Raw genomic sequence first — 23,895 nt, 5'->3', positions numbered from 1 at the left:
TCTAGACAATCTCGTGTCACCATGAAACTTAAGGCTCTTCTTTCTCGGGGGTGTGTCGGGCCATAGTTATTAAAGAAGTGGTAATTTCGGTTTCGCTGTGATGTAGCCGTCATTACCTGGGAAGTGAGGACGGCCCGGGGGATGCGCCTGAGACCCTCTGCCACGGGGAACGGACGGGGACGGGGACGGGGACAGGGACAGGGACAGGGATGGGGATAGTGACAGAGACAGGGAAAGTGACAGGGACAGGGACAGAGACAGAGGTAGGGACAGGCCGCCGGAGCTCGCCCCGCCCCGGTGCCGTCCCGGGGGCACCACCCGCCGCTCTCGCTTTAGGTTTCGCTTTAGGTTTCGCTTTCGCTCCTGCTCCTTCCTCGCCGGACCCCATCGCCAAGGCAAGACCCGGCCCCCACCCCCTCCCAGCCGCAGCCCCTCCGTGGCTCCCCCTGCCCCATTCCCGTGCGCCTCCGTCTCCCGGCTCTGGTTTCCCACTCGCATTCCTGGCTGTGGATCTGCTTGCCCGGGGCAGCCCCCGCGCTTCTCCTCCGCACTGCCCCACCCGCGGCCTGCGCACTCCTCGCGTCCTGCTTTTTAACGAGGTGATTTAAAAGTGTATTTGTTGGTCAAAGCCGAATCCAAAGCCGAATCTAGATCCCCACCTTTTGGGAGCTGCAGTTACTCTGAGGGTGCTCCTAAACCTCAGCCACCCGGCCGGAGAGGTGCTGCAGCCCCTGAGCTGCTGCTGCAAAGTCTCCGGGGTGGGTTTCAAGGTGGCTTTAAACTTGTGGTCGTCTCAGTAAATGGATGATAAAAGCAAGTTTATTCAGCCTAAATATGGAGAAGGGGTAGGAATCACTCTTGCTTTTCCTTATGAGAATCTGGAGCCAGAGTTGGACAAGATGGCTCAGCACATCCTGCTGGGAGTGAAGTTGGGAATCCTGCGTTCCCAGCTGCCCTGCACTTCTCTACCTGCGCTGAGCTGGTGCAGAGCATTGTGCTATCAGAAAAATGACTCCTGGTAGTTTTCTACCGGCTTAATGATCTGTATTAAATTAAAACCATCCATGGAAGATAACACAGGGTTTTTTTCGCTTACACGGACATTTGACTGTATATGTAAATACAGAGCTCTCTGGGTGATTTAGTCCTGGATAGGATTGCAAATACAAATATTTTGATGTTAGTTGCCCTTGCTTTCATCCCAATTACTTCTTTTCAGACCATGAAAAATTATCTGGGAATTACTCATAACATTTTGTCAATGCTCTGAGGCACATGGTGTGATTGTTGGGACTGTCCTGTGCAGAGCCAGGAGCTGGACTTGATGATCCTAGTGGGTCCCTTCCAACTCAGAATATTCCATGATTTTATTCTGTGATTCTGTTCTATGATTCTGTGATCTTTCACCATAAAATTAATTTTAGTTCTGCTCTAATCTGCATTTTTGAGAGTGGTATTTGACGTGTAACTGCCAGAAAGCAATACAAACGGCTGACCATGTGCAATGCCATCTCAATTCAGGGCCAAAAGTCTGTAGACACTCTTACTTGATGGAATATTATGACGTATATAACTAACAACCTCACATGTGTCTGGTTTAATGGTTTGGTTTATAGAAGTATTTCACTGAGAAACGTTACATTCTTGCACTTTTATTTGTAGATGTCGGAAGATCAGCACAGTGACCACTTTAATCAAGAGAGAGGTGAAGATGTAGTTGATGCAAGGCCAGACAGAAGTAGCAGATTCTCACTTTTTGGAAAGTAAGTTACTGCTTTTATTCCTGTTCTTGTTGTATCAGCTGTCATGCTACCCTTCTAATCATAGAAACATAAAAAGGATGGATTTGGTGTTCAGTTTACCATGTCCACAATGTCATAGATGGTCTGGATAGGGAGAAGGTTTATGTTGTGTGGATTTAACGTATCTGGTCTGTACCTTAAAGCATTTCTCTATAGTATCTCCCTATAGGAAGACCTATAATATCTCCCATAAGTTTTATTTGGCAGTCAAGAGACCACTAAGTTCATTTAGCATCAATTATAGTCCTTCATCTTAAACATCACCCTTTGGTGGAGCTGGGAATTAAATATGCCATTAATTTTACTGCATTCAACTCAGCTAATCTGCAGCATCACTGAAATCCCCTGCTGACTATTTAAGTTAGTTTAAAGCCTGGATGTGCCATCTAGGTTGTAGCACAAAGAAGCCTCACCAAGTCTAGAGATGTAACCCCTTACAGAATACATGAAAAGCCTTTCATTCTAAAGCGTAGTAGTCTCACTGAAGCATAGGCTTTAATTAAATCAATAGGAAGCAAGAACTATTTACTGCTTGATGTAGTCCTGAAAACATGAGATCAATGTGATTGAAAATGCAAAAGATGAGAAATGAGCATGCAAAGTTTATAAATACTATTGAATGTAAGCAAAAGGCTACTTCGCATTGGATTTAGTGAGATTTTGTAAGAGGTGTTTAATGCAAAGGCTAATGTATTTACAGAAAGGTTTTGATTTATTTTTACTATTGGACGTTTACATTCAAGTGAACGGTGTAATTCAGAGAAAGTACATGGAGAATATACTTTTATTTTGCTGTTTATGAGTTTAGTAGGGGTAGCAAATCTGTGAGAGAAGTGAAGATGCTTTAGTCTTGGAAGACTTTTCATGTGCTGTTAAGAAAATTACTGTACTTTCTCTGTCTCATCTTATTATCCCTCAAATATGTTTCATGATGTGTATGTCTTATTAATTTAAAAAAATAAACAAATGTAACATTTTTTTCTATATCTTGCCAAAGATTTTTCAAAGGTTTCTTTTAAACATTATGAAATGTGTGTTTTAATATTTGAATTGATCTTCTTTATAAGAGGCGATATACTAATACTATTATTAAATTATGCAACTCAAAGTTAATTATTCCCGAAGGAAAGGCAATAATCAGCATTTCTCTCTTTTTTTTTCTATAAGAAATTTTTCAAATAATTTGGCTATTCATCAGTTTGAGTCATTCATCTTTTGGGAACTCCTTGAAGATACAATTTGAAACATTTTTGTTCAGAATTAAAATATTGCTCAGATTAAGTATGAGGTGATTGAGAAGTTTCAACTTGGATTTTGTAGGAAAAAATGTCTGAGAAATCTATCAAAGTTTCTTGAAGAAGGTGATGATTGCCTAAAGAGTAATGAGGTGCTTGACAATGAAAGTCTTAAAAATCCAAGCACAGTGACCAGGTCTTTGTCTCATAAAAACTAAAGCTCTTTGGCCTGAAGAAAGATAGGAGAACAATGTGGGAGGATAAAGGAAGATAGGATATGATCTAAAATTGTGACTGTAATTAAGGAGAAAGTGAAGAGAGAATGATCATTCTTTGTGCCTCACAGGAAATCTAGGGGACATCCGATCAACGGTTCATGCAATAGGGTCGAAACAACTGGTAAGATGTAATTTTCACATAGTGCAGAATGCCATTGTAGAACTCAAAGTCATGGGATACGCACATGTCAAGATTTTAGATAAGTTCAGAAGAGACTAGATGTATTTGTGGAAGAAAAGTCCAGTGGGAATATCAATGTTAAAATCTTTGGTGCAAGATGTTCCTAAATCAGGTTTCTGTCAGAATAGGTTCTATACCCAATTTCTTTTCTTTCTTTAAACTCTTTACTAATCAGTACCAGATAGTAGGATAGATGTACTTTTACTTGAAGCAATGTGTCTCTGTGTCTTGATTGCCAAAGCTTCATTTTGGCAACATGAACCTGTAAAATAAAATGTCTAGAAAGGCTTAGAGGGACTATAATTTTGTTGTCCCTTTTTTTTTGTTTTAGCAACCCATTATTTACCAGCTGTGCAGTACTTTCAATGAAATTCTGCAATTGCATTACGTTTGTATTGATTAAAATATATAAGTCCAGTAAGAAAACAAGTAACTTACGTTGTTAAATAAGCACATCAATTTTAATTTGAGAGAACAGAGTGGTGAGAAACTGAATTCAAAGCTGTGCAGAAAGACCAGGTGTTTCCAGTAGCTTCACAGCTTCAATTTGTCACTCTCTGGCTGTGACTGGAGATCCGTCTTGCAAGAGCAGTAAATAGAATTGAATTAAAAACTTACTCTCACTACAGCATGTCTTTCTGAGAAGTCTGTGAGCCTCCTTTACCACAGAGGCCATAAGGCTCAGAACATGCCAGGGGAGGCAGGTTCTTCTGGCTGCTCAACAGTTTTCCTGTATGTATGTATTTCCTTCTCTTTGAAAAAGTGCTATTACTTAATTAATGTTGCAGAGGAAAAACTGTTTGGTGGGGAAAAAGAGCTGGAAAAAGTTTTGGATTAACATCTGCCAGCAGTGTTTGGTGCCGGGTTTCTTTGGCCACTAGATGGCAGGAGGGTATCAATTTTCTTTGCTGCAAAGTGCAAACAAAAATAAGGATGCATTGCAGTTGAGCAAAAAGTTATGTTTCAGAAAGCAGAAATAGCAGGATACACTCTGGCAAGTCTGTGCACAATGAAAGTTTAAAACACAGTTAAACAAAGATTAAGCTGAGGATTTCAAAACTGTGTCTGTTTTTATGTAATAGCTAGAAACTAATAGAATTGTTCCCATAGAAATTTTTGTTTTCTATGCTGTGTGTGCTCCTGTTACGCTTTCAAGGCTTTACAAATAGTCTCACTTCTTCACAGGGTGATTTAATATCTTACATTTAGTATCATTTGAGTTTTATTGGGCAACACTGTTGGGGAGATTGATAGCAGCAAACTTACTTTAGCATCCAGGAAACATAACGTAACATGAAATGGAATTACATTGCAGTTCCACTCTGTTAAGTAGAGCTAAGGTTTCTCTTAATCCTAATCAAAGTTGTTTTTTTTTAAAAAAAGCTGCATCTGAAAGTTCCCGAGACTTGTTAGACTTGAACTTGCACTGTCAATAATCCTGACTGTCCATGGGCTTCATTGCCAAAACATAGCGCAGAAGAGGGGGGTTGTGAGTAGTATCAAGGTACCAATTTTATTCTAATTTATTTGTATAGAACCATTTGTCCTCTGGTTACTTTTACCTACGCCAGCCCTACTGTCTTGCGTTACAATCAGTGTTCCCCTTCTCACCTGGAAACAGAAAACATAATTTAAATATATTTTAGAACTCTTAATTGTAACTTATTTAGTTACAACTGAAACTGTGAGATTTTGTAATGCCCTTAATGGAGGCGTGTGAAATACTGTAAGAAAATCCCACTGAGGATTTTGAGAGGCTTGTTACACAGCCTTATAGTCACCAAAAGCGCTTCAGCTGTTTAACACTGCAGGCTTTTCGTTTTGCTTAACTTGAAAGTCTCCTGGAAATGTCAGTGTGCATCTTGCCTTCTGTAGTTCAATGGTTGTGATTGTTATATTGTTATAATATCTACCAGGTTTGTAAACTAGTATTTAGATGAAAACGATTCATGTATATATAAGTTTTCTTTTCATGTGTCCAGTGTTTATTTGGGTCACAGGGTATCCAAGTGGGGAAGCACAGATGTTACTGAAGCTGTCTATTTTAACTTCATGACCCTTGTCTCAGTATAGCCATATTTCCCAAAATAAATAGCCTCATCCTTCAAAGAATAAATATTCATTTTTGAGATTCAACATCAGCTGAACCTCAGCTTTGGAGTTGTAACAGGTGTGGAAAGTTGTCTTTGTTTCAGCTGTGCTCTTCTGTTGTTCCTTGCTCTTTTAGGGAGCTATTTTTCATCCACTTTTGTTTGCTAACAGCTTATTTTTATATGATTTGTGAAAGAAACTGCTTTGCAGGTAGAACTTCACAAAGAACAGTTTCAGAGTGCTGCAGATGCATATGTTTTCCAGAGTTGTCCATTTTTTATTTTTTGGACCATTTCAAAACCATGGGCCTGATCCGTGATGTGTTTATCCTGACTGGACACCAGGTACCCACCAAAGCCACTTCATCACTCCCCATCTCAGTTGAACAGGGGAGAGAAAATGCAGTAGAAAAATGCAGTCAAAATAAGGACAAGGAGAGATCACTCAGCAATTACTATCTTGGGCAAAACACACTTGACTTGGGGAATTAGTTTAATTTATTACCAATCAAATCAGAGTAAGGTAATGAGAAATAAACCCAACACACTGATCTTATAAATTAATTACTTGTTTTGTAGAAAAAGTGCTACTGCTAGTACTGTCTGTTTACAAAGAAACTGTATTGGCCTCCACTGCGTGGATATCAACTGTTCCTGCCTTAAAATTACTGTGTGCAAATACAGATGATTCCTTGAATCATAGCTCATCTTTTTTATTGTAACTTTCACAGTTTTAAAATTAAAAATGCAGTTCTGTTATGGGTTTTTTGGTGTCAGAATACTACAGACCTCTCGATTATTGCTTAGAAAAGCATCTCTTTTATCCTTAGATAGACTAAAAATAGCAAGTTACTTTGAAACAAATAACAGCTGACGAATCATTATCTGAAGTTATGCTCTGGGCTACAACTCACATATCTGAACTGACCTCCTGTTTCAGCCTCATGATTCCTTTATGTCTCTAAGCAAATCACTATGTGCCTTAGTCTGTCCTGTAAAAGGGTGATGATCTTTCCTTTTATTTGTCATAGCTCCAAAATCTATCATAATGTAATTTTAATTTTGTTTGGAGTATGTTGGTTCTGCTTAGCAAAAGCTAAATATCTGTATTTTATGTTCACCCCAAAGCACTGAACATAAAATTTCAGAAGTAATCTATAGCCTGTTCTTACAAAGACAGTAAAGAGATTGTAACATGGAACAACAGGGATGTTTCATTTTTCTTACTCTCTTTAAAGTCAAAAGGTTTTTTTTTATTTTTGTTAACGCAATGTTTGTTAGACCTGGAATTCAACTTCTGGGAACACTGTGGGAGTATTTAACAAGTGGAAATTGTGGTCGGTACTTGTACTTTCCCTCAGACACTTACTGGATGCACTATATAGGAAATGCCCAAGTACCTTGAAATAGTATCTAGTCTAAATTACAAGAACTCATTAATCCACAGTCAACATTTGTTTCTAGTCTCCTTAGAGATTTTATATTGTGAAGAACAGCAAACACTGGGTTATCCAGGAATGGTATCTGCAGCAATCACAGTCAAGTATCCAAATTACTTTTTAGTGTAGTAATTTATTTCCTTCAGTACAGCAAACTCTGGGCTGTATACAACATATGGAGGACAGCTATTATGTGGTGTCATGTTTAAGCTTTCAAAGCAATCCAAACAAATTTAAGCCAAATTTATAATAAACCAAAACTGTTTAAGGGTAAATATTTAGGAAGTAGTTCTATGAATTAAAGTACATAGGGGTTTTGTAAACTATGCAAGTTAATTTACGTTATTTTCTTAGAAATACTCATTGAGTAAATATTGTAGTAATGGTGGATCAAAAGGAAGAAGGACATATCACAAAGGGAAGTCTGCTGTCCCACCTCCATCTCAAAATCTGCTCTATTTTCCTCCACTCTTATTTAGGAGCAGTGATAGAATCAGGGTGATGGGAGCGTGTTTTCCACTTGTCAGCAAAGGTAGCTCAGGCCTGCATGACCTCAGCCTGCAGGGTGATGGCTCCGGGGGTTTGAATAGCCCCACAGAACAGTCCAGCGTGACCCACTGCTGACACATGCGAATCTTTGGGCCTGAGCACACAGAGCACCCTGTTTCACTCTGCAATGTAACCCTGAGCATGGTGGGCTCCTAGCATTAGCAAAGAACATTAGACTTCCTCTTGAGGACAAGCTGAAGCTGTTTTCAGATGCAGTGTGGAGTACCATTTGATGATGAGCCAAGGTACTGTAGAGTGTTATTCGTCTCCTTCCTTCTCTACCACCTGTTTGGAAATCTCATGAATTGGTACTCGAAAAGAGTTTAGTTTCAGTGCTTACAGCAAGCTAATTAAGTAACTCCACTGGCATTTTGCAATTGCTAATCCTTTCCAGAGTGTTCTCTGAGAAAGAGCGTTTGAAGAGGTTGGTTTATTTTGAGTCATTTTCCAAGCAATGCATATATACCTGTTAACTGCTCTTAGTACCTATGATAGGTAAGAGAAGCTTCTTTTTTTTGCATATAGTTGTCAGTTGCCTGTGTACATTATACTGCCTAGGATATGAACATGCAAGATTTCAGTTTCCAGAACACCCATGTACGTGCAGGTTTTCTAGAAATGAGCAGAAAGCCTTTGAGCAAGCAAAATTCTTTATTTGTAAAAAATTATCTTTTGGATGTTATTTGACTATTATGTTGGATACAATATTGTGAGGCCTACACAGCAGATACCATACAGTTAATTGGGAAGCTGAATCTGGATTACAAAGTGATGATTGAGAGTTTAGAGCTTACTCTGTTTTGCAGGCATTACACCACAAAATTGTCATGTAGGTTATAAGTGATCCTTAAAATATTAAGTGCACAAAGACTAGGGCTCTGCTACCTTTTTCTTTTTTTTTTTTTTACTTTTTTTTTTTTTTTTACTGTTGTGAAGTGTGGACAATATTAGACATAAGTCTGTGTTGAAACCTTTTGTACAAAGTGCAGCTGGCTTAGTCCCAGTGAACTTAGTCTGCTTCATTTGTATGTAATAAATAAAATTGCAGTCATGATTTTGATTTGAATTATATTAAGGCCATCACTAGCACATAATTAAAAGGAGAGGAAGACATATTTAGATATAACTATCAGAACTCCAAAAGATATTTACAAAGTATGCCAGAAGTTGTGGTTTGAGCCTTGTTCTTTCAAACAGCTCAACTCTTTTCATTACACGATGAATTTTCAGTTGTCCTGGACTGAGTTTCTCTGTTTTCCACGTTCTTAGAGAAGGTTCTCCCTCCTAAATTGCAATGGGTCTGAAACTAAAATGGGACAAAAAAGCTACAAGAGAGTCTGAAAAATGTCTTATAATGAGGGATTTAAAATGTATTTAGTTCCTCTAACTAAAGTTGAAAGATAATTTGCTTGTATTATACAAATATATAGTGTGCTATATGAAGATATAAGTGATGGAAGATCAGAAGATAGGAGGCCCTTTTTCTAAGCAAAGAATTCATAAATTAATCCATAAATAGATCTTTTTAAAAAAAGATTAGGTATAAATCTAAAAGATATTCTGCACATTAAACAGAAGCTCCAGGGTTGTAGAAACTAGTGAATTTTTGTTTGTGGCTTGCTTTGCAAGGGATCAAATGAAAAGTGTGCTCACACTCAGGTGAGTCAGTTACTGCAATCAGCACTATTACTGCAGCTCACTAGCTGGTTATGTTCACAGCTGAGACTGTTGCAGTTGTATGTCTTTGTGATAGGGGAGGCCTTGTTGGGATTCAAGTTAATACATTTCGGATTGTGGTTTCAAAGGAATGTGCAAATAGCCATTGCTGTAGTTCAGCTGAGTAGCTGCAATGTGATGAGCTGTGGTAGCTTGCCTGTTAAACCAAGGTCCCAGAGACCTTTGGGGCTGTAAGATACTTTGGGGAAATGCCATATTCTGTGAACGCTGTCATTCTTGCAGCTGATGTTACATAATCATGTGCAGGCACTAGCAGTTTTCTCTCTTCAGGGAAGTTAATGTGCAGGAATCAAAGACAGGAGTTTGTTTCTGGACTGAGATCCACTGTAAATCTCCACAGTGGACAATAAGAATGCCTTTGTTTCACAGATTTTGTTTTTTTTCAGGAGGCATGTGCAGTAAGCTAACTCAAACACTGGACATAAACATTGTACAGGTGTACAAAATAGTGGGTTTCAAATTTATTCTCTAGTTTACTGTACAGAATCACAGAATGGGTAAGATTGCAAGGGACCACAATGGGGCATCTGGTCAAACTTCTCTGCTCAAGCAGAGTTATCCTAGAGCACGTTGCACAGGACTGTGCCCAGACAGTTCTTGAATATCTCTAGTGAGGGAGACTCCACAACCTCTCTGGGTAACCTGTTCCAGTGCACAGTCACCCACACAGTAAAATTCTTCCTCCTATTCAAGTGGAACTTCCTGTGCATCAGTTTCTGCTCGTTGCTTCTTGTCCTACTGCTGGGCACCACTGAGCAGAGCCTGGTCCATCCTCTGACCCCTCCCTGCAGATACTGACAGATGTTGTTGAGGTCCCCTCTACGTCGTCTCTTCTTGAAGCTGAACAGGCACAACTTTACCAGCCTTCCCTCATAAGAGAGATCATCCAGTCCCTTAATCATCTTTGCCACATTCCGCTGGACCCGCTTCAGTAGCTCCGTGTCTCTCCTGTACTGAGGAACCCAGAACTGGACACAGCACTCCAGATGTGGCTTCACTAGGACTGAGTAGAGGGGCAGGATCACCTCCCTGACCTACTGGCAATGTTCTTTCTATTGCATCCCAGGACACCATTGGCCTTCTTGGCCACAGGGACACACTGCTGGCTCAGGGACAGCTTGTTGTCCACCAGGAACCCCAGGTCCTTTCAGGTCACCCCCAGCCTGTGGTGGTCCACGACGTTATTCTTCCCCTGGTGCTATTTTCAGTTTCATACAGTTCTTCTCTGCCCATCTTTTCAGCCTGTCAAGGTCCTTCTTAGCAGCTGCACAGCTCTCTGGGGTACCAGCCACTCCTTCCAGGAAAATATTGGCCACTCTTTCCCCCTGGGAAAAAAACCATACTATCTTCTATTGGTTTATAAAATAAGTTTTTTTATGCTTCATTTTGTAATGGGAAAACTAAGACCCAGAGATATGGAATTACTTTCCCAATGGTACTCAACCATAGAAGCACAATTTACACTCAGTTCTCCATCCAGAGCACAATCAGTTGGGTCTTAGTGGATAACAGAACATATCCCCCCTGTTGAGCATTTTGGTTTGTTTGATACTTTTAACAAAGTTCATTGGGCAAAGCATAGCTAGCATATAGCCATAATAAATATATTTTATTTTGTGTTCTGCTGTTGGAGGTGATATAGCATGCTACAGGAAACTAAGGGAAATACAAGGATTTCTTTAAATAAATTAAAGTGTTTTATTTTGCAAATTTTTTGTGAAATCTGTAGCAGTACTGCTACATATGTCATAACAAGAACAAAAGTAGGTTTTTAGTATGATATGGTTTTACTGGACAAATGAACTCAGTGCAGTCTTGGGCAAAGAATTTTTTAATGATAGCTTAGGTCCATCCCATCTCTGTTATTATCTTTGTAAGTTCAAGGCAATAATCTCATACTTTAACTAACTCCTTTCTTTCAAGACTGCTACAGCAATATATTCTGTTCAAAATTACTGTGTTTACAATTCTTAGAAGAGCCTAGGACATGGGTTTCCAAAGGAACAAGTGGTGCTGCCCTAGTAGCTTCCTAGCTTCAGGTTCATTCAAGCAAAAGGCTTTTCAAAAAGAAACTGAAGGGTAAATAATTCTTATGGCCCTGTTTTTGAGGACATATACAGACAGTCATTGTTTTATTGCCTGACTAGTCCTGTTGCTTTTAGTAGGCCTGCTCCCAAGAGGAAAGTGGAGTGTGCTCATCACTGTGGTGTTCCAGTAAGCACACTGGCCATTTCCCTTTATTCTGCCCCTTCCCAAAACTAACTTTCAAAGTTTAGGAATTTCACCAGAATAGCATAAAAATATGCAAGGACTGCACAGACTTTATATGTCATTGATAAATATGAACTTCAGGCTCCAGTATTATCAGTTTAGCATGTTTTACTGTAATGTTAAATTTTTTTAGCAAGCAAAACAAGACCAAGAGAGGGAACAGAAATCTAGGATCACTTGACTGGTTTTTTTGTTTTAATATTCTCTGTGTGTGTTGTATTGTGCTGTTTACATTTATGTGCTATTCTAAATCACAGCTGTCAGTTTTCATGCCTTTTGTGTGAGACATCTGCTTGCCATAGTAAGCAAAAATAGGTGAACTAATGTTTAGATGTTATTGAGGAGCTTTTATGTGCAGTTTTGTACAACCACTTTTCTTCTCTCTTCTAAATGGAGTCTTTCTGTTGCATTGAAATAATGACATTGATTTAATATTAGAAATTTTTAAAATTTTCTTTTGACATCTATTTGGAATATATTTTAGAAAAAGCCTTCTAAGGACTGATTATTTTGTTGGTGCTCATCTATCAAATTCAGTATTCACTTGCTAATAGCTTTCAGTAGGGAAACTGAAAGTATGCAATACTTACTTGAACTTCTTTCTATATAATTAATGTTGTCTCTTTTTCCTCAGGAGACTTTTGTTTCAGCTATTGAGCTGTTTTTCAAAAGAGTCTGTGTTAAAGTCTTATCTGTCTGAAAAGAGATGGAAATTGCACCTGTCATATAAGTATATTCAGGAGAAAAGGTTTGTGAGACCATAGCATGTGACAGATTGGAAACAGAATTGAGGTCTCTGAAATGCCAGTGTCTTTTGCAGTGGCTCCTCAGTGTTTGCCATAGGCTTCCTTTACTGTTCCAGCATGTTGCCTTCTCAGTGTGCGACCCAGGATCACACCTTCAAATGCACTGTAATGCAGTTTTGGTATTTGGTCTAGACCTTGTGATTTAGTCTTTATGCCATATAATTTATGCCCTCTGGTTTTCAACAGTAAGGGAATATTCATTTTTATAAAAGACAATTCAAGTAGTGACACATTCTTCTTGTCCAGAAATGTTGCTGCTGCCAACCTGATGCAATATTAATAGGAAAAGGCAACAGGGTAATCTATTATTTGCTTGCAGCTCTAAATCTGCATGACACTACCAAAACAGATCTGACAAAGAACAAAGAGTCTGCCTTAAAGATCTAAAAAGCTCTAGTCAAGTTTAACAAGTGTCTTTTGCTTGTTATTGCCAATAGGTTTCAAGATTAAAAAGAAAATCAAGGAGGGGAGAGTGCAGAGTAATTAGGGGTGTACTAAATACAGTGAAATTAGACTGCATAAAAGTATTAAATCTGGATAAAAGTGTTAAAGCTGATGGTTTGGAGAGAAGGTTATCTAGAAGTAAGACATACTAATTCATGATCATGCGAAAGCATCAGATATACAAATAGACAAATAATTATTGAGGCTAAGATAGAACATAGAACAAAATGTTGAATATATTGAAATATTGAAAATATTTGTCTGATTTGTGAATTCTGTTTACTTTTTTTTTTGAAGAATAGCTTTAAATTGGTGAATTTTAAATTTGTGAATTCGAACACATTCCTCTTTGCATTTTCATTGTTTTCTGTCTATCCTTTAACTATCTATTTAAGTAAATAAGTCCAATCCAGGATTTTTCCCCAGCAAACAGCACTTGTGATGAACAGTAGTCACTAACATAATTTATACTCTGTGTGCAACACTGGAAGGAGTGGGGGTTTTTTTAGGCAGAAAAAGCAGCTTAGAGCCACACAAACTGCATAAAAATAAATCAGCAATACAGGCTACGTAAGTTTCTTCAGAGATCTTAAAACTAATGTATTGTCCCATACACTTACTCCACAATATTGTAGCTCAATGAGGAGTTTATTTAAATGAAGCCTATAAAGAGGTCCCCAAATGTAAAAATCACAAGAGAAACATCTCAGTTGTTTGTAACAGAATAAAGAGCGTTGCAGTTTTAAGATGCCTTGCATCCCACAACAAGAAGTGTATGAAAGTCCTGGTGGATGTTGATGGATTACCTGAGAATATTTGTCCTGTGCACTTTGTCACTGTACCACTGCTGTAATCTTGCCTGGACTCAACAGAAAGGCTGGCAGTGGGACAGAAACTGGAATAGAACTATTCTCCAATGCCAAAAAGCATTTGGACTCTAGAAGAGATCCTGAAATAGTGAGTTTTCAGACACCATATTTTTAAAGGCAAATTTTTTTTTTAAAAGGAATCTGTTATCAGTCATTCAAAACTTATATATGATTGCACATTGTATTAAGGACAGAGTAAAAACTATCATAATGTTCTGAGATATCTCTGAACATCAGCTTCCTTAAATTGAATAGTGTCATAACTGTAGAATTTTTGTTATCTGCTTACATTTTTCAGTACAGCAACAAAAGTCCCTAACTTTTCTGGGAGAGAAGGGTTTCAAAGCCTGGATATCCCTCTGCAAAATCATTTTTAGAGTTCACTTTGTTTAAGACATTAACTTTCTCTTATAAAACCAAACAAACAGAAAAAAAACAAACAAAGAGGAAAGTCCTCCCATTCTGTGATTGGGTAGTAATGATTGTAAAATTTGTCTTTATTCATCTAATCCTCCACCTGAAAGACTATTTAAGTGGCTGTTTATTTTCAGGGAGAGCTGTTTCTTCTGTGTGCTAAGTGTCACATTGCTTTTAAGGCCAAGCAGCTCATGTTTTTAGAAGAGCTCTATTGTCTGTCATTTATTATCATCCTCTTTTTAATCATTGTTAATGTTGAGGTTAATTGAATGAATTGGTGTAGCAGTATCTACCCTAGAGATTTCACTCTTTTCCTATTTTTTCCCTTTTTTCCACTCTTCTCTTGAGAACTTTCTCTACATTATGCTGGTATTCTTCCAAGGGGAGTCCATGTAGTTACAGCAAACCAGAATTGCAGGAAGGTGTCAGTAGAAAGGAAGCCAAAGGAGAGAAAATCTCATCTGCTAAGACTGCTTTATTTTAAGTTTTATTTTTTCTAGATAATATTTAAATGTAGTTAAATGTTATTAGTGGTATTTTTATCCTTAAAGTTTGAATCATAATGAAATCATAATTTACCCAAAGTATAAGAAAAAAGAAAATTTGTTGTGATAGATAGCAGTCCTGTAGACAATCAAGTCCACTACACGTGCAAGTGATATATCTCCATGGACTGTGACAGAATTTTAGCCACTCATGGTGATAAGAAATTTGACTGTTACTATTTAAAAGTTCAATAACAAAATGATAAATGGTATGGATAACTTTAGGTTTATATTTGAAAAGTGAGAAGTTGACGATAATAATTTTCATAGGGTTGACACTGAGTCTAGACTTGATGAAATCACATTCCCAGACATACTGTTGTCAAGCCTAAGGCCTGGAATTATAGACACTGTAAGGGTGAAAATGTGCAAGCTCTATGAGAGTGCCAGAGTGGAGTTTCACTTTTGCTGAACTCTTGACTGAAGGGGGAGGACATGAAATATGTAAGAGCACTGATAGGAAAAATATTTCTGTCTAAGGGAAGGATCAGTGACCACTAGTGGAGTGAGGAGTTATGGCACGGTTGTAATTAGGAGCTGAAGAATGAGTTAACAGTCATGAAATTCAAATTTTTATTTCCCAAAAGAGGGAAATAAAAGACACTGGGTGTCAGAGAAGCAGAATGAAATAAAACTGAGGGCACATAGTTTAAGACATTTTATAACAGCACATAACTAACCTATGGAAACCCTTTCAGAAAATACAGTGATTAGAAAGCTTAGTAAAAACAACAGCAGTAAACATTTATATTTACAGGTGTCTAGTTCAAAGTTAAGAAAATAAAGCTTTAGGCTTTCAGTCATAAGCCAGCCTGTCACTGACAGAGCATTTCCCTTAAGGACTCATTATTTACAAGGTCTGATTTAGCTTATTGAAACTGAAGAGGTGGACATTATACAGTCAGTTTATTCCAGTCAGGCAATTCCCATATTGCATTATGTTGGCACAGGAAACAGAATCTTCAAAAAAGAATTTCTATCTGGACTGGAGGCCCAGGATAAGTACACTCCACAACCTTTGCTTCCTTATTCATTCAGTTTGGACTGATACCAAAAGATTTCTGGAACTTTTTTTTGTCTGCCAGTAAAGAAATGATAGACATAACCCTTCAAAGCATGCTGTGGTTTTTTAGTATCTCATTAACCTGTTTGGCTTGGGAGGAATCATTAGAACAAAGCCACAAGTAGCCTCTGTAAAGGAATGGGGAAATTATAGTTGTGTGCACTACTGTGCTGCCAAGGCTTGTCTGTGACATTTGACACTGACCAGCACAGAGCTTCTGGCATGCCTTTGAGAATACCTGCAGTAGTAGCTACATCCCTTAAACTCACGAGTATTTCTGCATGAATGAGTGCAAACTATTGAACTCAGAAGTAAAGTGGTTTCAGAGAAGTTGTGTGACTGTGTTATTATGCCACTCAACCCCAGCAGCTATTTTCAGTGAGGCTTTTTGTGGGGTAATGTGGCTGCCTGATTTCTGGACTAGAATTAGATTACTTCCAGCATTTTAGGACAGCAGACAGTGCAAACATGATGCCATACTGCTCATGTGGATCTGTCCCGAGTGTTCACAGCTGTTCATGAGTTGGACATAAACAGAAATGTGTCTACAATCCCCTTGAAAATATCCTATTGTGTTTTTACAGACACTGTTAGTCATACAGCTTTTTCAGGAAATCAATGAAGCCAGATAAATCTGTAGAAACTTGAATTTGTGGACTGAGGAAATGCCTCTTCATTGATCTGAGTGCTTGTTTGTTGTTTTGAAATTTCTTTTCTCTCTTTGTCAGAGTGCTGTCTGATGATGAAGGGCTGGGGGAATTTTACGTTAAAATAATAATCCAAGATCTCTTTGAAAGCCAGATGTAATATTAGCATCATACAGCTCTGAGAAGTTCTTGAAAATGGTTAAAATCTTTCCTTGAGGCAAAGCATATTTAATTATTGCTCCCAGAGCCCTCAAGAAGCAGTATACAAGGAGAATACCAATACTTGCATTTTGTAAGAAAAAACCCTGTGTTTCCAGAGTATCAGACAAAATCCTCAAGTAGATATGATTCAATATCTTGTTTTGTAGTCTCTCAGAGAAGTCTAAAAGAGGAGATGATATTAGGATGGTCACATGTAAAGAGAGTGCCAGATGCAGCTATTTAATTTGGCCCTGTATAACAGAACATGACAACACTCAAAGATAAGAAGAAGCTGTTTTAAAATTGAATTGCCGTACCATTTATACATGATGAATCATTTAAAGAAGGATTATTATAGATTCCAATTAGCCTTGTCCATTAGTAATAAAAAAATACAATTAAAGCTAAAAGACAACCATTGTTAAATCAGGCAGGTAAGAAAATAAATTACCTAATCAACATTTAATTGGTTCACAATAATCTCATGTCTCTGTGCTATTATTGAAGCAAAGAATTTAGTAATTCTTTAGAAATATGTCAGAGTTAGAAGAGTGAAAGTGTCTAAATTAATTGAAATTATGGAAAAAATCTAATTTTGTTAAAGCCAACTGTATTATACAGTTCTTTGTGCTGTGAAAGTAGGTCGTATTTTCCTCTCAGACATCAGCAATAAATACTGTTGGAAGCAGGATACTGGACCAAATAAGAGAGATGCCAGTAACTTCTCCTACCCTTTTCTGAGCATTCTTTCTAACTGGGCTTGCTCCAAAGCTTGCTTATAATTCTGAGGTTGAATCAGACCCTTTATAGGCTCTCACTGGCTTTAGTTCTGCTTGAGGAGATCTTACCAACAACTGAAGCCACCTGCTTGGACCAGAAGTCCACTTCTCAAAGCAAGTACTGATGAGTTCCTCATGCTTATACATCAGGCGTGCATGCTGGCTGTCATTTATTTGGTTTTATTACTTCTTTTAGAATAAATTGGTGACTAATATCTGTGCTATCCCTTTGCATCTCTTTCTAATCCAATCTTAAGACTCCTGTACACAGCAGAAAAGTCAGTACACAGTCGTATAACCAGAGAATATTTATTAATATAACCAATGAATATAATTCATTTTGGTTTGGGCTGGTTTTTCATGGGTTTTATTTGAAGCGAATTTCAGGTATTGATGATTACATTGAAATGTGCCTAGGTTTTGCATGAGTTCAGAATGCTATTTGGCAAACTAAATTAACACATGACTTGCTCACATTTGTAGCCTTTATCAGTAAAAACTACCTACTGCTTAGTCTTAATTTTCAGAGAATTCAGGGATGATGGTGACTGAGTAAACAAATCTTACCATACCTTTGAGTAAACGGCATGTCTTTATGTGCTTGGAATAGTTAGTACGGGAAATCTGTTTGTCCCTTCATTAATTACTTATAATAAAAGTAAAATATGTCCAGAAACAGTTTGCAAAAGGTTATTGCCAGTCTGACTTCGTATTTGGGCCATATTTTTATCTGTGGGTCAGGATCTGTGTATCCTGGTGTTGGCTCTAGTCCACTCTAGAGTTTTTTTACCTCATCAGACTCCAACCACAGACACTAATCACTTCATGGAAATCACAAGATCTTTATGCCTTGAAGGAAGACAACAAACATTAGAGAAGGAAAAACATTGGGTAGGGCTGCACGAATGGTTTGAATTACGATAAATAGGCCATGCATGTGACCGGTCACTAACAATAATTTCATTTGGTTCACCTAGAAAAAAGAAGAATGGAGAAGAAGAGCAGCCAAAGCCCTCCCTCAGTAATCAATACCGAATTGTTACACCCACATTCCAGTATAATATGGACTACAAGAAAGTTGGTAAATGTATTATTATAAACAACAAAAATTTTGAGGACAAAACAGGTAATGTTCTTCCTTTGAAGATACACATTAGAGAGCATAATCAATATGCATTTTAGTTTTAGGACATGGAATTTTAATGAATGTATTTATCCTTTCTGATAAATGGTTGTTCCTAAGCTTTTCCTGTTCTTTAAAACTTACATTAGAGTAACTCTTTTCAGCTTCCTTGCAGTATATGTTTCAAAGACCATGTCTCCTTGCTCTACCAACTTCAAACTAAACCTTTATCCCAGAGTTTGACTGTGTTGTTAAAATTTGAACTTTGGCATCTGCAACCCATGTTATAAATTCTCTGTCCCTGAGCTACAGCTATGAGCTACAAAAGCTAATAGCTGTACCTGTGCTCTGTTCACACTCCTGCATTTAACTTTTCAGACCGCATATGGTTTCAAAGTGGACAGATACTTGTATTATAATGAGCTTTATAGGATTTTTCCTATACACTTGGCAAACACACGGATTTGTTTTCTGCAAAGATTATATATCAGTTCTTTTTATTGGGTATCACAGGGACTCTTTTCAATAGTTTTTCCATGGTGTGCTGTATGCCTGTGTTACACTGCAAAACCCAAAGGAGATGAATCATCCACAGAGGTCTATGTTGCAAGGTGCTGGAGGCAAGCCAGTATTTTTCAGGATAAGATATGTGTTTACATTGAACGTTGCATTATTTTTTAAGTCTCACAGTTTGTTCTCTTTGCTGTTAGAGGATTGTTTTAAAAACATGTCACCATGACATTGTTTAGTTTTGCCAATTATAAACCTAAAAATTTACCTTTGAACACGTGAATTATTTTGAGTTGTGTAATGTGCAGTCAACCGTATTCTTTGTTTTCCGGCAGGAATGGGTACACGCAATGGCACTGATAAAGATGCTGGAGATCTGGCTAAGAGTTTTAAAAACTTGGGTTTTGAGGTTTATACATACAATGACCGAAGCCGTGATGATATGGAGAAATTACTGAAGCAAGGTAAAAATTTAGAATCATAAAATAATTTAGAGTGGAAAAGACCTCTGGAAGTCACTGAATCTTCTGCCTTCTCAAAGAAGGTTACAGTAAAACAGATTGCTTAAGCCCCATACATACAATTTTCTGTATAGAAGGATTTGGTTTCTGAAGGGATTAGGCTTAATTCCCTAACTCTTTTTCCAGCATCAGTTTAGAAATGCACAGTGTTCTTGTGATCACCTATCCTGGGTGTTCGGTGAGGAGCCTTGTCATATTAGATAATTAATCCAGCCTGTTGATTCCAGTGGACCAGACTCAGAGTCAAGTGAAGGATGTATCCTTGTATTCAAGATACTCATCACATTGTAAAAACTGGGTTGTGTCATCTTTATCCACTCCTTCCCATGCCTTCCAGTAGAGGCCCAGTGTATATTTAGTCTCAAAAAAATGTGTTTGCTAAATGTAATTGTCATTTAAAATGTTGCTGCCTTTTAACTAAGAAGTATTTGATTCATAGCTGCTGAGGAGAATCACAGCGATGCCGCTTGCTTTGCCTGTATCCTTCTGAGCCATGGGGAAGAAGGACTCATCTATGGCACAGATGGACCCATGGCTATCAAGAGTTTGACTGCGCTGTTCAGAGGAGACAAGTGTAAAAGCCTTATAGGCAAACCCAAATTATTTTTCATTCAGGTAATAGCCCTAAGGTAAATATAGTATCCTACCTGGTGCAGTGGGGAAAACATGCTCTGTTGGTTGTCTGCTCTAGAAGAGCCTCGTAGGTTAATTTACTGAATGTCGCTGGAGGTGTTGGGAAAAAAATGTGTTGAGGGAAGTTGTGTATGGGTGACTTGTTTGTTTTTAAATGGTAATTTATATACAAGTTTCACAGATGTAAAGAACAATATCACTGTAATTTTGTACGTGGTTTCTCTTGGTAATATATGAACTTCAAAGCAGAAAGATGAACTCCTCTTGTGCAGAGAGAGCTAAGGACAGTACATGATTATCAACAGCAATAATACTGTCCATGTCTCTTTGAATTATGGTTGCCTCTACAGATTACTGAATTCTGCTGAAAGAAATACTTTTCCCTTCCTCAGTAGCCTAAAAATTTATATTGCATTTTTAAATTATCATATAATAATTGCATATTAGTTAAACTTGTGAAGACCACTGTTTCAAACATACCACAGGGATGAAGTATCTTTTTTATCGTAGTATTATATATGTATAGGACTTGCAGCAGATGTGGTTTTCCCTAAACTGTTCCATCAATTAATCCTCAACCTCAGAGTGAAAACTGTGTCTATTTTAGACTCTTCATACTACTAAAATGATGTTTCTTTTAATTATAAGTTTGGAATGATTACTTCATAGCCTTTAAAATTATCCTAATAAAGGCAACCAACCCTGTTACATAAGTCAGTCAGACTGTTATTCTTTTGCAAGAGCTGTCAGTCAAACTACTGATCAAGAGCTGAAACTTAACAACCTGGACTGTTGTCCCAGTGTTCCCTTTAGCTGAATGCATGATTAAGAGAAAATTAAGAATAAAAAAAAGAAAATGGAAAAATATTAAAAATATACTTGAAATGGGTGGTCAAACACTAGAACTAGTTGCCCACACTGTAGAGTCTCCACCTGTGGAGATATTCCAAACCCAACTGTACGTGCACTTGGACAGCTGTAGCTGTCCCTGGTTGAGAAGGGGGGGATGGGACTAGATGATCTCAGGATGTGATTTTGTGAAATGCAGTGCTTCACCAGTGCATGTCAGGAACCAATGACTGTGTAATCCACTGTAAATGGCCAGAAGTCCCACTGCATAAGGCATTATGTAATAATTGAGTTCTGAGAATGACTCTAGACTAGTAAAAATAATCATGGTTGGCATAAACTAATGCTCCCCTAGGGCTTTGACAAACAACTGATCTTCAACACCTTTACCTCCCTTTACTGTATGGGATGTATATTTTAAAATGATTAAGCCAGTAACTTTATCACTGAACAATTAGGTATCCCCCAGAATTGCATTTCTGCTTCTTATACATGCAAAGTACTGCTTAAAACTGAATCTATTAAAAATATTGATGAATACTTATTGGTATAACAGTTTTTTTCTCCTTATTGGACAAGTTCTATTTGTCTTCTCTGCTTTCAGGCATGCAGAGGCTCTGAATTTGATGAAGGTATACAAACTGACTCTGGACCTGCAAATGACACTCTGGAAACAGATGCCAACCCGAGATACAAAATCCCAGTAGAAGCAGATTTCCTGTTTGCATATTCCACAGTGCCAGGTAAAGAAAAGAGGGTCAGGGTGGAGATAGAAGCCAATCATCCATACTGATTGGATTGTAGATGGACCTTCATTGATGACACATTGTACATTGATGGACAAAACACAAAGGCCCAGTGTACATTGGGCCAGTGTGTTGTGTCCACCCCTTTTACACTGGCTGCATAGGAAAGAGGAGACTACAGACAGCAAAGGCAATAGTGTTTTCTTGGAATCCTGTCCTTCCATGTCCCAGTTTAGTAAGTGTGTTGAATATGTGATGAAGGCAGGATGAGGAACTGTTACAGCACAAAACTTATTCTTGGAGAGGAAATCCGTGAAATTTTACTTCTCACAGTTTCCCAAATACCAAAATGTAAAATGGTGCTTTAGTAGTGTGAGGTTTGGAGAGTTAATACACATTATTCTCAACTCTAATGAAGTAGGGTATGTGACACAAGTGATAAGAGTTAAGCTTTCTTTGTATGGATTTTTAATCTTTGCCCAGAATCTTTCACACAAAAGAGCAAAAATAATCCCCTGTACTTTCTTACTTGTCTTTCCTGTAAGGTTATTACTCCTGGAGAAATCCTGGAAGAGGCTCCTGGTTTGTGCAGTCTTTGTGCTCTGTGCTAAATGAGCATGGAAAACAACTTGAGATCATGCAGATCCTCACACGGGTCAACTATGTGGTTGCCACCAATTTTGAATCCCAGTCGGATGATCCACGCTTCAGTGAGAAGAAGCAGATTCCCTGCGTGGTCTCTATGCTCACGAAGGAACTTTACTTCTGAAAGTGTATTTTAATGCAGCCAGCAATGAAAGATCAGGATATGGTGTTGGGTGGAGATTTGACTATAAACAGGAGTCAATACATTTTTAATAACAGAAATGTAATAACACTAGATTTTTATATCATATAAGCTCGAGTATCTGATGGATGGACAATATGCAATATTTTAAAGAAGTAAATGCTGGGGGACAGCCTGACAGCTGTTAGGAAGAAGAATATGGTTGACTGCACATTACACAACTCAAAATTATGGTATCTTGATTTCCGTTACTGTGGCTGTCACGATATTTGGCTGCTGAACAAGTTCTGAGAATCACCTTCCTGACCCATAAAGGTTTTTCCCTGAAAGCAGATTGTAAGTTAAGAATAAAACAAAAGTTCGTGAGACTCCTTCTCTTTTACTACTAGCTCATGGAACCATAATCTCCTCAGAAATTTCCAAAGACCATCATATTATTGGGTATGTCCAGTGACAAACAGTTTGTAGCTATTTAAAAGGGTGTTTCTTAGTCTAATTTCCTTTTAATGAACATTAGTAATGAAGGCTAATGGTTGCTCTGTGCTTAATCTGGAAGTCAATTTACTTGGTTGTCACTCTAACATAAGATGAATATAGTAAAAAATCAATATTTATAGGTGATTTACCTGAACAATATGGAAATGTAACAAATAGAAAAATGAAATTCAAAACCCTTGTAAAAGATTGGCAAACTTTAATTGGATGATGCCTTATCAAAGTGCCATTATAAAGATTTTTACTTTGCAAATGACAATTGACTGATAGAACAGTCTGAAACAGTGGTATTGCAGTTTTTCTGCTTGCAGAAAGGAGAATGTCTGCTTGTTGATTCAGAATTTTTGAACCCTCAGAAGGTTAATGGCAAGGCTTTGTTGTAAAACATTAAAATTTAATGTTGAAATGATAGAATTATATGTTCCATTAACAAATGTATGTTTAGATTTAACTTCTATTTGTGAGGAGTTTTGCCAAAACTGTAAATGCTTACTTGAATCAGAAACCAGAAGTGCCTTCTTAGTTACTGTATGGTCTTGATTTTGTGTTTCAGAGTTACGTTGGTGATGTTTATATTCCTACTTTTTATATACTCTTTATAGTTGGTAGGTAGCTCACAAAAGTGAATTTAATTATTTGGTTAAACTGATAAATGATGAGTTGTTCACTCTTTTCCCAGTTAATGTACTCTATACTCTTTTGCAATCCTCTAAGAAAATAAGTACATACTATTAAGGCCAAGTTACAAAATTGTTAAGTTTATTTTCTTACAAATACTGTGACATAGTGAGACATATATTTTTTTCATAAGTCAAATTTACAGTTGTTTAAATTAAATAAATGGTTGTTTTATGAACATATTGAGCATGAGATCAATA

The 23,895-nt window shown here is 37.6% G+C and overlaps 1 protein-coding gene across 6 annotated transcripts; it reads left to right on the top strand.

The window, feature by feature from the left end:
* Window positions 1-242: 242 nt before the first annotated feature.
* On the top strand, window positions 243-23,895 carry CASP7 (caspase 7). 6 transcript variants are annotated; one of them, XM_017804204.1, is made up of 7 exons: window positions 243-263; window positions 1,663-1,763; window positions 18,331-18,479; window positions 19,322-19,450; window positions 19,947-20,122; window positions 21,594-21,732; window positions 22,281-23,895. In XM_017804204.1, the coding sequence occupies exons 2-7, from the start codon at window positions 1,663-1,665 to the stop codon at window positions 22,502-22,504; spliced, it is 918 nt and encodes a 305-aa protein (XP_017659693.1). In that variant the 5' UTR covers window positions 243-263; the 3' UTR covers window positions 22,505-23,895. The 6 variants fall into 6 exon arrangements, with proteins under 6 accessions (XP_017659693.1, XP_017659696.1, XP_017659694.1 ...); XM_017804207.1 differs by having other exon boundaries at window positions 244-263; window positions 1,663-1,767; XM_017804205.1 differs by lacking the exon at window positions 243-263 and adding an exon at window positions 339-395 and having other exon boundaries at window positions 1,663-1,767.

The sequence above is a fragment of the Lepidothrix coronata genome, unplaced genomic scaffold (genome assembly GCF_001604755.1).
Source record: "Lepidothrix coronata isolate B3197 unplaced genomic scaffold, Lepidothrix_coronata-1.0 Scaffold8, whole genome shotgun sequence".
Classification (NCBI taxonomy): domain Eukaryota; kingdom Metazoa; phylum Chordata; class Aves; order Passeriformes; family Pipridae; genus Lepidothrix; species Lepidothrix coronata.
The sequence above is the reverse complement of the archived record's forward strand: the minus strand, read 5'-3'. Positions and strand labels throughout refer to the sequence as shown.